At 50.3% G+C, this 16596-nt stretch overlaps 1 protein-coding gene across 6 annotated transcripts in view; it reads left to right on the forward strand.

Moving 5' to 3' along the window:
- Positions 1 to 16596, forward strand: part of phf21ab (PHD finger protein 21Ab) — a 43571-nt gene that overhangs the window by 15247 nt on the left and 11728 nt on the right. For 2 of the 6 annotated variants that reach the window (XM_044192267.1, XM_044192263.1), the window contains exons 7-14: positions 5628 to 5780; positions 7095 to 7331; positions 9544 to 9636; positions 13108 to 13449; positions 15358 to 15477; positions 15563 to 15614; positions 15695 to 15774; positions 16231 to 16291. In XM_044192267.1, the coding sequence (XP_044048202.1) occupies positions 5628 to 5780; positions 7095 to 7331; positions 9544 to 9636; positions 13108 to 13449; positions 15358 to 15477; positions 15563 to 15614; positions 15695 to 15774; positions 16231 to 16291 (1138 nt within the window). The remainder of the gene's footprint in view (positions 1 to 5627; positions 5781 to 7094; positions 7332 to 9543; positions 9637 to 13107; positions 13450 to 15357; positions 15478 to 15562; positions 15615 to 15694; positions 15775 to 16230; positions 16292 to 16596) is intronic. The other 4 variants (XM_044192269.1, XM_044192265.1, XM_044192264.1 and 1 more) reach the window with 3 other exon arrangements.

The following is a 16596-nucleotide window of genomic DNA, read 5'->3' on the forward strand; positions in this document are numbered from 1 at the left end:
ACAGAAATGATCGACAGGCTGCTGGCTGCAGCTCGCATGTTTCTGTCTCTAACACACAGACATTACACAGGATTACACGATGTCTTGTGGAGGCTTTGCATCAGATTTAGTTCTGAAAACTTAAAGGAGTACTTCAACACATTTGTGTTCTTTCAGAGAGTTAGGCGTTGAGATGGAAACCAGTGTCTGTGTGGTAAATACAGAGCTGGTTAGCCTAGCTTAGCTTAAAGACTGGAAACGGGGGGAAACTGCTAGCCCTGTTATATCTCTGTACAGAGACCGAAACTAGCCGGTCGTGTCGTAACCTTCTGTGCGTACAACGAGACGTGAAACCTGGGACTTAGATTAGCCGCCACTGACCCGTCATAACCATTTCTAAACGAGCCGCTCTCTGATTGGCTGCTGCGACACAACAGCTGTGTATCTGTGATAAAAACATCGCCTCCTGCAAACTGAACAGAGAGTCATTTGTACTGTAGTCAGCTGACACTGTCATCAGACCACAAGTCCCAAGATGCGTCGCCCCTGGTGACCTCAAACCTCATCATCTGTGCTTCTTCTTCTCCTGTCCTTTTCTGACGGAGACCCTGAGAACGAACTCCCAGCCCAGTTCACCTGACGGTGTTAAACCAGCAAACCGCTGGTGTTCAAATTACTGCGTTAACTCGTTTACTCCGTGGACGAGTTTCAACTGGACGGATACCCGCACAGTGTCACAGCCGAGGACTCCGCCTCGCAGCGGCGGCGGCGTCCCGCTGATTGTTTCGGTTAAAGAGCACGACGCCGTTTAGCTCTTCAGACGGAGTACCACAAATCAGTTATCAGCAGATAAAGCCGTGCACGTTATGAACTGCAGGCCGCGGGTCAGACTGCTCTCTGAAAGGGGGACCGGGTCTGGTTTTTCCTTTCAGGCCTCTTCATGAGTCTGAGAGTCGAGTGTTGCTAAGCAACAGACGGGCTTTGTCTTTGTGTTTCTGAATCAGTGTGCGCGCAGACTGTCTGCGTCTGCGCTCCACGTTACGACGCGCTCCCGTTTCTTCTTCTGTTAATCTCTCCAGTCTCGTAATGAGTGGCAGCCAATCAGATCAGAGCAGTGATTGCAGCAGGGCTGAGTGTCACAGCTGCAACAGTTATTGATTATTGACCTTTTGATGAGAATCTGCCGCTGTGGGTCTGCAGTCGGACGCTCGGGCCGCCTCTCCGTTCGTCTTTCACAAACGGCCGATGCAGCAGATCGGAGGAGCAGCTCTCGTCGAGCGGACCGTATAAGAACGGTACAGATTTGGCGGCGCGGCGGCGTACGGGAGTAATCAAAAGTTAAGGCGTTTGATTATTTATTGCTGTTGTCGCTTCCAGCGGAGCGTTACCGTGCAGCGCTGGCTCGGCGCTCTTACGACATACAGTATGTCACAAGTGAATGTGAATACGTGATATGATTGCCGGCTGGCAACCTGTCCAGGGCGAACGCTGCCGCTCTCCCAGTGCATGCTGGGATAAGCCTTACGACCCACAGCACAAGCAGGTTAAACAGCGGATCACTGGGTTTTAATATGTCAGCTGTGATGCGATGAGGAGGTGACGCTGTGACTCCGGAGGTCACAGCGAGACTCATCGCTGAAATATCTGATCCTAAGATCAAAAGGTTTGTCGCTGCCGTTCCTCCTTTTCTTACAACTACAGCAAGATGGAGGCCAAAGGTCAAAGGTCAAAGGTCACAGAGTCAGATATGACATGTGAAGAGATGAAGAACTATATGATCCCAGAAACACTCCTCCTCCTCCTCCTCCTCTCCTCTCCTCCTCTCCTCCTCCTCCTCCTCCTCCTCCTCTCTCTCCTCTCCTCTCTCCTCCTTTCCTCTCTCCTCCTCCTCCTCCTCCTCCTCCTCCCCTCTCTCCTCCTCCTCCTCCTCCTCCTCCTCCCCTCTCTCCTCCTCCCCTCTCTCCTCCTCTCTCCTCTCCTCTCTCCTCCTTTCCTCTCTCCTCCTCCTCCTCCTCCTCCTCCCCTCTCTCCTCCTCCCCTCCCTCCTCTCCTCTCTCCTCTCTCCTCCTCCTCCTCCTCCTCCTCCTCCTCCTCTCTCCTCCTCCCCCTCTCTCCTCTCTCCTCCTCCTCCTCCTCCCCTCTCTCCTCCTCCTCCTCCTCCTCCTCCTCCTCCTCCTCCTCTCCTCTCTCCTCTCTCTCTTCCTCCTCTCCTCCTCCTCCTCCTCTCTCCTCTCTCCTCCTCTCCTCTCTCCTCTTCCTCTCCTCTCTCCTCTCTCTCCTCCTCCCCCTCCCCTCTCTCCTCTCTCCTCCTCCTCCTCCTCCTCCTCCTCCTCCTCCTCCTCTCTCCTCCTCCTCCTCTCTCTCCTCTCTCCTCCTCCTCCTCTCCTCTCCTCTCTCCTCCTCCTCCTCTCTCTCCTCCTCCTCCTCCTCCTCCCTCCCCTCTCTCCTCCCCTCTCTCCTCCTCCCCTCTCTCCTCCTCTCTCCTCTCCTCTCTCCTCCTCCTTTCCTCTCTCCTCCTCCTCCTCCTCCTCCTCCCCTCTCTCCTCCTCCCCTCCTCTCTCTCTCTCTCTCCTCCTCCTCCTCCTCCTCCTCCTCCTCTCCTCTCTCTCTCCTCCTCCTCCTCCTCCCCTCTCTCCTCCTCCTCCTCCTCCTCCTCCTCTCTCTCCTCCTCCCCTCTCTCCTCCTCTCTCTCTCCTCCTCTCTCTCTCTCCTCTCTCCTCCTTTCCTCTCTCCTCCTCCTCCTCCTCCTCCTCCTCCTCCTCTCTCTCTCCTCCTCTCTCTCCTCCTCTCTCCTCCTTCCTCTCTCTCCTCCTCCTCCTCCTCCTCCTCCTCCTCCTCTCTCTCCTCCTCCTCCTCCTCCTCCCCTCTCTCCTCCTCTCTCTCTCCTCTCTCCTCCTTTCCTCTCTCCTCCTCCTCCTCCCCTCTCTCCTCCTCCTCCTCCTCCTCCTCCTCCTCCCCTCTCTCCTCCTCCCCTCTCTCCTCTCTCCTCCTCCCCTCTCTCCTCCTCTCTCCTCTTCCTCTCCTCTTCCTCTCCTCCTCCTCCCCCTCCCCTCTCTCCTCCTTCTCCTCCTCCTCCTCCTCCCCCTCCCCTCTCTCCTCTCTCCTCCTTCTCCTCCTCCTCCTCCTCCTCCCCTCTCTCTCCTCCTCCTCCTCCTCCTCCCCTCTCTCCTCCTCCCCTCTCTCCTCTCTCCTCCTCCTCTCCTCCTCCCCTCTCTCCTCCTTTCCTCTCTCTCCCCTCTCTCCTCTCTCTCCTCTCTCCTCTTCCTCTCCTCCTCCTCCTCCTCCTCCTCCTCCTCCTCTCCTCCCTCCTCCTCCTCTCCTCCTCTCTCCTCTCCTCTCTCCTCCTTTCCTCTCTCCTCCCCTCTCTCCTCTCTCCTCTCTCCTCTTCCTCTCCTCCTCCTCCTCCTCCTCCTCCTCCTCTCCTCCCTCCTCCTCCTCTCCTCCTCCTCCTCTCTCCTCTCCTCCTCTCCTCTCTCTCTCCTCCTCTCCTCCTCCCTCCTCCTCCTCCTCTCCTCCCTCCTCCTCCTCTCCTCCTCCTCCTCTCTCCTCTCCTCCTCTCCTCCTCTCTCCTCCTCTCTCCTCTCTCCTCTCCTCTCTCCCCTCTCTCCTCTCCTCCTCTCTCCTCTCTCCTCCTCTCCTCTCTCCTCCTCTCCCCTCTCTCCTCTCCTCCTCCTCCTCTCCTCCTCTCTCCTCCTCTCCCCTCTCTCCTCTCCCCTCTCTCCTCTCCTCCTCTCTCCTCTCTCCTCCTCTCTCCTCTCTCCTCCTCTCCTCTCTCCTCCTCTCCCTCTCTCCTCTCCTCTCTCCCCTCTCTCCTCTCCTCCTCTCTCCTCTCTCCTCCTCTCCTCTCTCCTCCTCTCCCCTCTCTCCTCTCCTCCTCCTCCTCTCCTCCTCTCTCCTCCTCTCCCCTCTCCCCTCTCTCCTCTCCTCTCTCCTCTCTCCTCCTCTCCTCTCTCCTCTCCTCTCTCCTCCTCTCCCCTCTCTCCTCTCCTCCTCCTCCTCTCTCCTCTCCTCCTCTCCTCCTCTCTCCTCCTCGCTCCTCTCTCCCCTCTCTCTCTCTCCTCCTCTCTCCTCCTCTCTCTCTCTCTCCTCTCCCCTCTCTCCTCTCCTCCTCTCTCCTCTCTCCTCTCCTCTCTCCTCCTCTCTCTCCTCCCCTCTCTCCTCTCTCCTCCTCCTCCTCCTCCTCGCTCCTCCCTCCTCCTCCTCCTCCTCTCCTCCCTCCTCCTCTCCTCCCTCCTCCCCCTCTCTCTCTCTCCTCCTCTCCTCCTCCTCCTCCTCCTCCTCTCCTCCCTCCTCCTCCTCTCCTCCTCCTCCTCCTCTCTCTCTCCTCCTCTCCTCCTCTCTCCTCCTCTCTCCTCTCTCCTCTCTCTCTCTCCTCTCTCTCCTCTCCTCCTCTCTCCTCTCTCCTCCTCTCTCTCCTCTCTCTCTCCTCTCCCTCTCTCCTCCTCTCTCTCTCTCCTCCTCTCTCTCCTCCTCTCTCCTCTCTCCTCCTCCTCTCCTCTCTCTCTCTCTCTCCTCTCTCCTCTCTCCTCCTCTCCTCCTCCTCCTCCTCCTCTCTCTCTCTCTCCTCTCCTCTCTCCTCTCTCTCCTCTCCTCTCCTCTCTCTCTCCTCTCCTCCTCCTCTCTCTCTCCTCCTCCTCCTCTCCTCCTCCTCCTCTCTCCTCTCTCCCCTCCTCTCTCTCCTCCTCCTCCTCTCCTCTCTCTCTCCTCCTCCTCCTCCTCCTCTCTCTCCTCTCCTCTCCTCTCCTCTCTCCTCCTCTCTCCTCCTCCTCTCTCTCCTCTCCTCCTCCTCCTCTCTCTCTCCTCTCTCCTCTCTCCTCCTCCTCTCTCTCTCTCTCCTCCTCCTCTCCTCCTCCTCCTCCTCCTCTCCTCCTCTCTCTCTCTCTCCTCCTCCTCTCCTCCTCCTCCTCTCTCCTCCCTCCTCCTCCTCTCTCCTCCTCCTCCTCTCTCTCTCTCTCTCTCTCCTCTCCCTCTCCTCTCCCCTCTCTCTCCTCTCTCTCCTCCTCTCCTCTCCTCTCTCTCTCCTCTCCTCCTCCTCTCTCCTCTCCTCCTCTCTCCTCCTCCTCTCTCCTCCTCCTCCTCCTCCTCTCTCTCCTCTCTCCTCCTCCTCCTCCTCTCTCCTCTCCTCTCCTCCTCTCTCCTCCTCTCTCCTCTCTCTCCTCCTCTCTCTCCTCTCTCTCTCTCTCTCTCCTCCTCTCTCTCTCTCCTCTCTCTCTCTCTCTCTCCTCTCCTCTCTCCTCTCCTCTCTCTCTCCTCTCCTCTCCTCCTCCTCTCTCCTCCTCCTCCTCCTCCTCCTCCTCCTCTCTCCTCTCCTCTCTCCTCCTCCTCTCCCCTCTCCTCCTCCTCTCTCCCTCCTCTCCTCCTCTCCTCTCTCTCCTCTCCTCTCCTCTCTCCTCTCTCCTCTCCTCCTCCTCCTCTCCTCCTCTCTCCTCCTCTCTCCTCCATCCACTCGCTGTCAAAATGGACGAGACAGAAACAAGTTTGAGTTTAATACAGAGAGATTCAGAGCTGCTTCTTCTGCAGAAATCCTGCTGCTGTGAACATGTAGTCTGTTTGTCTTCGTTTAACCTCCTCCTCCCCTCTCTCCTCCTCCCCTCTCTCCTCCTCTCTCCTCCTCCCCTCTCCCCTCTCTCCCCCCTCTCCTCCTGCAGAAGAAGGTGGTGGAGCAGCTGAGGAAGGAGCTGTTGGTGAAGCAGGAGCCAGAGGCAAAGCTGCAGCTGCACATCCAAACTCCTCCAGTAGGTGGCGACATCAAGCCGAGCGGCCTGCTGCAGAGCCAGCAGATACCTGGAGGACTGCAGCAGGTAGGAAACACACACACACACACACACACACACACACACACTTCATAACAACTTAAGAAATTAAACATCTTAATGAATCAAAGGATAGGGACTGAATTTCCATATAAATCAATCATCTCTCTTTGAATGTAAGTAGATTTAATATTACACTGCGGTGAACTTAATTAATCATTTACAGGTTATTATTTACAGTCAGAGAAAAGGCTTTGGCCCATTTTATGAAGTTAATTGTTTAAGAGAAAAGAATGTATTTTTAAATCCGAAAAGACTTACGTGCACACCACAGAGGAAAAACCCTGCAAGAAGAGGCCAGCCGATACAGAAACCTGCTGACGTAACTTACAGAGAGAAGGTGACTCACCTGGAGCCAGCAGCACCTGAGTTCAAGCCTGAACTAGTCCTGACGTCAGTGGAGTTTTATCGTCACTGCATTAGAACAGGTCGCAGCTCACTAACTAGTTCTCACGTACAGATTCGCTGTTACTAAATATCTACGGCCGCTAACTGCGGGTGGAACCAACTGAACAAACTGACAAAACTAACGTTAGCATGCTAACACCTGAGCCGTTCAGAGCGAAGAGTAAAAGAGGTGATGTGGAGTAGGGCGACATCTCTGACCTGAAACTTGATTAAAATGCAGTTTAAAGGAGCTGTGGGCGACATTCGCTGCCACTAAATGCACTAGAGCACCAGCATCTCAGACCAAAACAAACGGGCGCTACGGCGCACCAGACTCCATTGAGAAAAGCAGTCATTTTACCTCGCAGTTCATCGTAAAACACACTGGATTCAAACTGGACAGAAACAAAATAAAACTCACCAAAACCGTCTTTGTCAGTGTTTCCACTGTTCCAACAGTCACCAGCTCTGGTTTGGTCGAAATAAATCCTTAATTCATTCATTACAACACGTTACACCAGTAATGTTAAACTATGTCAGTTAGGTTGCATAAACACTTATTTCCCACTCATTCTAAACTGCATCAACTCTGAAACAGATATTTCTCCATCTGTGCATATATAAATAAAACCGTGTGAGTGATACCTACATTTCCAAAGGATCGGCAGTTAAATTGAACATGTTGTTTGGCCCCTAAAACATCTGTTTTCAGAGGTTATGCTGCAGAGAGAAATCTGTTGCAGCCACAGTGAAGTACGCAGGGCAGGCTTGACGACAAAAAGTTTACCAACGATGACTAACAACAGTCCATCATAAAATCACTGCTTGTAAAAGACAGATAAACATGAGCGAATCAGAGTAGGTCCCTTTGACGCCCCTCTGCTCCGTCTCGTGGGTTAAATTCTCCCTCAACAGACCCTGACAGTCACTCCGGTCCTCACCACGAAGACTCTACCTCTGGTGCTGAAAGCTGCCGCCACGCCCACCCTGCCCGGCTCTGTCCTGCCGCAACGCCCGGCCACTGTCGCCATGGTAACCACGGCTATCACCAGACCCGACTCGCAGAACGCCCCCATCAACCTGCAGGTGACCAGCAAGCTGACCAATCAGAGCTCAGAGCCCGTGCGACTGGTGTCCAAGAACGCCATGGTGGTAAGACCCTCCGGTTCCCGCCGCTGTGCATCGTCATCGTCTTCCTCTAATCTTGACTTATATGTGTTGTCATCTGTAGAGCTGAGGAGAGCTACTGAATGTAGACGAGCATTTTGACAGCAGTCTGTAGACATGTGGGTTTTCTAGCGAGCTGAAAAGTGTCCCTGCTCTGAGTGAAGGATGTTTCTCTAATCACATGGCAAGTGTTCGAGCAGGCCGCGGTGCGAGTGGTGGCCTGTTTAGTAGCCGAACTGACAGCTCCAGCAGCAGCTCTCTGTACCCGTCATGTGGGTCATGTTTATCTCACGTAGCCACATGTTCATGTAAAACAACAGAGGGCTCGTACAGGTCTAAATGTCACGTAGCGACAACGTCCTGAAAGTGGCGCGGCCAAAATTCATCCACACGTCCTCGCAAAAAGAGACGGAAGATTTGTGACGTAGTGAATACTTGACACAGCTAATATGATAGCTTTCTCCATTTTGGACTCTGTGGTCCTTTCCGTCCCCTCAAAGACCAGCACCATCAGCACAGTTGGCAAATGACTGTTCGCTAAGACTTGTTGTTGCCACGTCTGTCGTTGTTCTCGCACGGCATCTAAAGCGATAACTGTGGCAGATTTACCGTCTTTGGTTTCACACAGGAGAAGACAAAAGCAGCTTCTCATTTACAGTCGGTGATCATCGTTTTTGCTGAAGTTTTGCTGTCGCTAGCACATTTTATCTGCTGTAGCTAGCTTTAATTAAGCTAATGTTAGCTGAAAACAATGGGAAACATCATCTCCTGCTGACGGCATAGTTTTTGTACTGCAGTGTAGAGCTAGCTAGTCGTTGTGTTATAATGTTATTTTGTTTTAAAGCTCCAGCGTGTCACATTCAGGAGCAGCTGTCGGCAGAAATATAATATTTATAAGTATGTTTTCATCAGTGTTTAATCACCTGAAAATAAGAATCGCTGTGTTTTCGTTACTTTAGAATCAGCCTTTATATCTACAGAGGGAGCGGGTCCCCTTCCACGGAGGCCGCCATGTTGCACCGCCATGTTTCTACAGTAGCCCAGAACGGACAAACCAACTGGCGCTAGAGAGGGCCGTTCATGTTTTTCTCGAGTTTCGCTTCACCGTAGTTTCTCCTGCAGGCCTGGAAGGGGAGGGCGAGGCGAGCGGTGTTCACATGGCTGCAAACTGCAGTTTCACCGCTAGAGGCCGCTAAACCCTCCACGCTGGACCTTTTAAGATAACTTTTATTTTATTATTTCTTTCATTTTTAACGTTACAAGCGAAAAGACTAACGGATATGTTTGACAAACATATCGTTGTTTCGGGTAACGAGCATAAAGTTCCCACAAATCAAATAAAGATCAAGACCGAGCCGCTAACGTTAGCCTGAACGCTGATATCATCCAGGATAGAGTCCCACAGAGTGGATGTTCCAGTCGTGAACGTAACAAAATAATGTAGTTAGCTAGTGAAGTGCTAACTCTTGGCCTCGAAAGTAAAGCTAAGTTACTACTGAAGATAGTAAGCTGGACATGCTAACGTTAGCAGCTTACAGAGAACAGATGAACACACAGTTGAATCCATTCCTTACGCTTTAGCTGTTGTGTTTTTGGTTTGGTTTTGTGCTCTTTGTACACAGAGTATCTCTGTGACTGCAGCTCCATGTACGCCACTTCAACATGTGGAGAAACACAAACACTGACACACCTGCTGTCGCTAGTTACCGCTGCTAAGCTACGATTGGACAATCGCTGTTCATTTCTGAAGCCTAACAGCTGATGTCTCCTGAATGGAAAGTCCATTCTCAGTGTTTGTGACCTGGTTTCCACATCGCACTGTGTAAGTTTCATACTGGACCCTGATTGGCTCCAAACAGCCTTCTCGTGTCAGACTCTGCACATACATCATTCTGCACAGTGAAGCTCAAACGTCGCTGCTTTTTCACTGGACGGGACTTTAAGTCCGTGCCATAAACATCTTTAAAATACATGCACACAAAAAAAACAACCCAGAATATAATCTGAAGCAGAAAACGGGCAAGGCTTCAGTTTCTCCCAGCCTCTGTTGTTGTGCACAAACGTTTGGTTATGTGTTGTTACTGGCAGACAGAGTACAGTCCTGTAGATACTGGAGAGGTAAACTAACAGCAGCGGACATGTCAGTGTAACAGCAGCACAGATCCACAGATCCACATCTGCTGTGGTTTTGTCTCAGGTGCAGGCCACCACCACCACCGCGCAGCCAATCAAAGTTCCTCAGTTTGTCCCTCCTCCTAGACTGACGCCTCGACCCACCTTTCAGCCACAGGTGCGTCCCTGTAAGACCCGCCTCCAAACCCTAACCCCCCTCAGATCAGTGTTTGTGGCCCACATGAGGTGACTCGCTCACTCTCCGGCTGGGGGCAGGAGCGCACCAAAGCAAACACTCATGCCTTGCTCCGTGGCACTAAAACATTGTTTGCTCTGTGCTGCCTCTACTCATCTCTTCTCCTCTCGTTGTGCTTTTTTTGATTTTCCAACTGACCTGTGAACGGGTTTTTTTGAAGGTTTCCTGCCTGTGTGTGTGTGTGTGTGTGTGTGTGCGCGTGTGCGTGTGTTTACCTTTTTTTGGTGAGAGCTTGTTTTCCTGCAGCTTCTTGGTATTTTGTGTTTCTGGCTGTTGATGTGTTTTAACCCTTTAAGTGGAAACATGTCGGTGATGTTTACCTGTGCTGAGTGATGCCACTGGGAGCTCTGGCTGCCTCCAGAGTAGGATCACTATTAGCAGTAGCTGTTTTAGCACTTGGTGGTAGCAAGCAGCAGTAGTAGTACTTGCACCTGTAGTAGCAGTAACAATGCTGTTAGTACTAGCAGTAGTATTTGTATCCGTAACAGTGGTAGCAGTCACAGTGCTTTTTAAACTTTATTTGGTTGCTTTTAGTAGAACATAAAGACAAAATAAACAGACTAAAGTAACAGAACAGACCAGGTCACCAAGTTCATGCACAATAAGGTTGGGTTGATTATATGTTGTCAAGGGTTACAAGTATAATAATAATAAAACTTTATTTATAGAGCACTTATTAAAAGTGCTTCACAACAAGAGAAATAAAGCTGAGTCGTGTACAGTCTGCCGTCTGTCAGAGTTTTTAGATTAAGACGAGTGAACAGGCCGTTACAGTGATCGAGGCGTGAGGAGATGAAAGCACGAACAACAGTTTCTGCAGCACTGAGATTTAAAATACACAAACAAAACTCTGAAAGTAAGTCTTCCTGTTCCTCTCAGATAAACCTGATAATCAATAAAGGGACGTCGTGGTCATGCTATATAGCTGCCGCAGAGAAAAATAAAACGAAGTAAAAAGAACAAGCTTATTTATTTATTTATTTATTTTATTCGGAAAGGGGCCGTGTACAGTGTATTTGATGTATTGTACCAGAGTTAGCTTAAAGTTCATTTTCATCTGCAGTCCCTTCCCAGGTCACAAGAGAGAACAAGGTAATGAGAGTAAAGGGGGGCGGGGTATTAAAATAAGGCCGCTCCAAGTCCAGTACAGATTCATAGTGATTGTAAAAACAACTGTAGCCTCAGTCGCAGGAGCAAATTCGCTGCACGAGGAGCAGCAACAGTGATAGTAGCACTACTAACAGCAGCAGTTAAAGGCATGATAGCGAAGTAGGAGTAGTAGCTGTAGTTTTTCTCAAACTACAGGAAACTGTTCAAACAAGAACTTAGAAGTTGAAATATCCCTAGCATTAAAAATATCAGCGAGTAAACTTTAAAAGTCCTTTTCGGACCAAACGCGTCAAGTTTCGAGTCCATCGGTCTCTCTGAGCCTACGGAGTCCGAAACGTTCGGATTTCACCGTGCGGGTTTTTGTTTTCTGCAGCTACTTCGATTTCTGCAAATTTCGGAAAACAAGCCAACCAATAAAATAATGACTTTTGCTCACGTGATCAATAGATTTCCTCAGACGTCAGTGTATGCATTGTAACCTTTCTACACATTATTGGACACGTTTTTTTTTTTACTGCATAACTTTTTGATTATTCCACCGCTACGCCATTTAATTCACTGTCATCCGTGACAACGATGAATCGATGATTGTGTGACGCGAATATTCGTGTCGGACTTGTTGTGAAAGTTTTGAACAATAAAAAGCGAAATACGAAATATTAACGTGAATATTCTGCATTTTCGTTTCGTCCCCGGTGTGAAAAGTGTCTGTAACTTCAGTTTGTGTCGTGGCTCACTCCAGTAGTAAGGTGCACATTACTGGAAACCAGTCCGTCCCAGTTCATAGTCGGTATGGGGAACTTTCATAACGAACGTGTTCGACTTTCCGTCATAGAGGTTTGTTTAAGGGTTGTGGGAGGAGCGTGAGTAGTAGTATCAGCAGTAGTAGTATCAGTAGTAGTATCAGTAGTATCAGCAGTAGTATCAGCAGTAGTATCAGCAGTAGTAGTAGCAGCAGTAACAGTAGTATCAGCAGTAGTAACAGTAGTATCAGCAGTAGTAACAGTAGTATCAGCAGTAGTAGTAACAGTAGTATCAGTAGTATCAGCAGTAGTAGTATCAGTAGTAACAGTAGTATCAGCAGTAGTAGTATCAGCAGTAGTAGTAACAGTAGTATCAGTAGTATCAGCAGTAGTATCAGTAGTAGTATCAGCAGTAGTAGTATCAGCAGTAGTATCAGCAGTAGTATCAGCGGTGGTGGTATCAGCGGCAGTAGTAGCAGTGTGGTATCAGCAGTGGTATCAGCAGCAGTGGTATCGGTGGTATCATCAGCGGTGGTGGTATCAGCGGTGGTATCAGGCAGTGGTATCAGCAGGTATCAGCGGCAGTGGTATCAGCGGTGGTGGTATCAGCGGTGGTGGTATCAGTGGTATCAGTGGTATCAGCGGTGTGTATCAGCGGTGGTGGTATCATCAGTGGTGGTATCAGCAGTGGTGGTATCAGCGGTGGTATCAGCAGTGGTATCAGCGGTGGTATCGGTGGTAGTATCAGCAGGTGGTATCAGCGGTGGTGGTATCAGCGGTGGTATCGGTGGTGGTATCAGCAGTGGTATCAGCGGTGGTAGTATCAGCGGTGGTGGTATCGGTGGTGGTATCAGCGGTGGTATCAGCGGTGGTGGTATCAGCGGTGGTATCGGTGGTGGTATCAGCAGTGGTATCGGTGGTGGTATCAGCGGTGGTAGTATCAGCAGTGGTGGTATCAGCGGTGGTATCAGCGGTGGTGGTATCAGCGGTGGTATCAGCAGTAGTGGTATCAGCAGTGGTATCAGCGGTGGTGGTATCAGCAGTGGTATCAGCAGTGGTGGTATCAGCGGTGGTATCAGCGGTGGTGGTATCAGCAGTATCAGCAGTGGTATCAGCAGTGGTAGAGTCGGTGTCGTGGTAGTATCAGCAGTATCAGCAGTAGTATCAGCAGTAGTATCAGTAGTAGTAGTATCAGTAGTAGTATCAGCAGTAGTAGTATCAGTAGTATCAGCAGTAGTAGAGTCGGTAATCGTAGTAGTATCAGCAGTAGTAGAGTCGGTAATCGTAGTAGTATCAGCAGTATCAGCAGTAGTATCAGCAGTAGTATCAGTAGTATCAGCAGCAGTAGTATCAGTAGTAGTAGTAGTAGTATCAGCAGTAGTATCAGCAGTATCAGCAGTAGTAGACTCGGTACTCGTAGTAGAATCTGCAGTATCAGTACTAGGTTTAGTAGTAGAGCAGTCAGCCTGAGACAGAGCCCCACAGTGGCGTTGCCCAGCAGTGTCGGGTCATTTTCTGATTGGCTGTCTGTTGTCACCAGGTCAGGCCAAAACCAGCCACACCCACCAACGTCCCCATCGCCCCGGCCCCTCCCCCGCCCATGATGGCGGCCCCCCAGCTGCTCCAGAGGCCCGTCATGTTGGCTACCAAGCTGTCGTCCTCGCTGACCTCGGCGGCTCCCATCCACCAGGTCCGGATCGTTAACGGGCAGCCCTGCGGTAAGACCGGCTCCACCCCGCTGACGGGCATCGTCATCACCACGCCGGTCTCTGCTACCGCCACCCGCCTCGCCAGCCCCGCCCAGGCGCCCAACCCCACCCCCATCCCCGCCCCGACTCCTGCCCAGCCGATCCAGATCAGCAGCCTGACCACTGAGCCCAAGGTAAGAGGACTACCTGCGCTGCGTCTGTGCGTCCAAAAACACGTTAAAACGTAACTAAACCCCAAAGTTTGGGCTGAAGTGCCCTGGAAATTCAAAAAATGCCTCTAGAGCGTGACAAGTATCAACGTGGGCGGCGCCGGGAGGGGGGCGCAATTGGATAGACCTACAACCAATCAGAGCCGATCAACGAAACGAGTGAGGTCACGCAGCGCTGAGCCCGTCGGCCTAGTTTGACAGTTTGACCCGAGCTTCGGGAGCCTGCCGGACAGACCTGCCTACAACCAATCAGAGCAGCGAAGCGTGCAACATGTGACTTTTCACATCAGCCAATAGCAAAATTCAATTGTAATAGCCGGGTTTCAACCTGTCGCTCTGCATATTTATAACACAATACGTAGAATTCAAATACTTCGCACTACAATGTCAAGATTTGGACCTGAATCCATCAACAACACTTGTAATTACGCACGTACATCAGGTCTGGGTGTTTAGTTGCTCTTTTAAAGTCCTGCAGGTTAAACTTAACACTTTAACGCTGCTGAAATCTAAAAGAAAGTGTAAACGCACCTGAAGAAGCTCGCTAGCATAGCAACATTAAGGCTACAAACAACCCATAATGCAACACTCTCTGTGAATATAATATGACCCCCACTTTTTCAAACCTAATTTCCAGAAAAAAATATTGTCTTATATTCGGGCCGACGCATTACAAAATAATTATAATGATAAATAGTAATAATAAATGTTATTTATACAGCACATGTCAGACTGGACATGAAGAATCCCTGAAATAGCCTTTTCCCTAATTTCACGCTTCATATTGATATTGTAGTGTTATACAATAGCATCAATAGCCAATTTAAATGAATGATGATATTGTTAGGCTTTATGAATAAATTTAGAATTATAATATAATTCGAATTGCAGAGTCAAACAGGATAATGTCAACATACAGAAGTGTAATTTATACAGGATTTTCAAACTCAAAATTTCTTCAAAATAACGAAATATACGATCCGTAAGTGAGAAACTTCGGTTGGGATAACTGCAGACTAAAATTGCACACGACTCCTACGGCAGGTCTGGACCGCTCGCGAGCTGTGTCCGCGCCTAAAAGAAAATTCAAAATACGAGAAAAAACTGGTGAACCATGTTCTCCTAAATCACTCGTACGGGCCACTGAAGGACGGATCTGTTCGTACGAGCGGTTCTTGCAGGAGGCCCATTGATCCGCTGTCCAGATCTTTTATGCTCCAAGATTTAAATATTACATCAAGTATGGAAACGAGTGTGTAGATCCAAACCACAGACTGTGTATAAAGATGGCCGCCGCGTCTCCACTTCCTGCCGCCGCACTAGATGAAGCCAAAACGTCCCGGATACGGGAGCTGCCGTCTTGCGCTGGTGACGTCATTTGGAGCCAGAGTCTGCGCAGTAGTGATCGGGGGTGGAGCCGCGGTATCGAGGTCCCGCCCACACACCCGGCCGACCCAATGGCGAGCAGAGCTCAGCTGTCAATCATGACGTGAAACCCGCTTTTTATAGCATCAGATAACTAATTTAAACCGAACTTATCAGAATATGAACACCTGAACAGACATCAGCGTGATGAGAGCGAGCTGAACTGACAGTGAGCTTTGGGTTTTTAGTTTGGCTCGTGTCCCGGCCGCTAACATGGAGGGGGCGGGGCTTATGACCTGTACTGCAGCCCGCCACCAGGGGGCGATCCAGATGTTCTGGCTTCACTTTTAGGGAGCTGTCATGGCGTCCGTCTTTATAAACAGTCTGTGGTCTGAACCAACAACACGTCACTGCGTCTCTCAGCACTGTCTTGACTTCCTGTCTGCGGCTCCCAGCTGCGAGCCCATTGGTTCCTGCTGACGACGTGTATCTCCTCTCTCCTCTCAGCAGACTGTTAAATCAGGAGGTGGAGCAGAGCAGAAAGCTGTCGTCAGCCTCCCCTCTTCCTCCACTCCTCCGTTGTCTCCTCCTCCTCCTCCCAGACCCAAGAAAGAGGAGAACCCAGAGGTACTGCGGCCGCCGCCTGACACGTGACGGGTTCAGCGTCACCGACTGCTTCTGATGATGAAACTGTGTCATTTCTCTCTTTCAGAAACTGGCCTTCATGGTGTCTTTGGGTCTGGTAACACACGACCACTTGGAAGGTGAGTGATTGGATAACAGGAAGATGGTCTGACGCTGCTCTGGAGGTTTCTGCGTTAAAACTTTGATGTTTTGATTGTAGAAATTCAGAGCAAAAGGCAGGAGCGGAAGAGAAGAACAACGGCCAACCCGGTGTACAGCGGCGCCGTGTTTGAACCTGAGGTACAAACGTTTGGTTGAACATTCAGACAACGCTGTCCTTCTGTGGTTTCCTCGTTTTCCAACTTCCAGTTATCAGTATCAGAAATAGCTGAAACGATTAATCGACACGCGATCGACATAAAATTAATCTGCAACTGCTGCTGTCGAGCAAAAAAAGAATTCTTTTTTAAAGCGGAACACACACATCATAGCAGATATTCCCCAGTTTCAGCTTCTCGACCCTAAGGATTTGCTGCTTTTCTTATTGTTCAAATAATTGTTTAATATTAACTCCACACACACACACACACACACACACACACGTTACATTTACTGCCGTTGGTGGAGGAGCTCAGGCATCCAGCAGGAACTGAAGGGAAAGTTTTGCAAATAAAATGGATCTTCCACATGAGTTAATTGATCACGTTACGTCTCGTTCATTCGTCACTGACGTGTTTTTCCCCACTTTTGTTTCAGAGGAAAAAGAGCGCAGTGAGTTACCTGAACAGCCCTCTGCACCAGGGGACCAGGAAGAGAGGTCTGTATGAAACACTGATGTACAGGTCAGACCGGCGGTAGAAACAGAGTAGAGACAGATACAGCGAGAGAAAGACGCAGGTAGAGAGACAGAGGAGCCATAAAATCCAGGTGAACGTGCAGCTCAGCGCAGTAGAAGAAGAGGTGGTGCAGTTTAACTGAGGCTGCCACAGATTCAGGACAGTAGAGACTAATCTCTTAGTACTAATAACACGCTGTAAATCAAGTCTTCCCTCTTTCCTGCTTCCTGTTTCCTGTCGCTTCAGTCGTGTTTGATGTCTGCGGCCGGATTTAAACTTGTTTGTC

The sequence above is a fragment of the Siniperca chuatsi genome, linkage group LG4 (genome assembly GCF_020085105.1).
Source record: "Siniperca chuatsi isolate FFG_IHB_CAS linkage group LG4, ASM2008510v1, whole genome shotgun sequence".
Classification (NCBI taxonomy): domain Eukaryota; kingdom Metazoa; phylum Chordata; class Actinopteri; order Centrarchiformes; family Sinipercidae; genus Siniperca; species Siniperca chuatsi.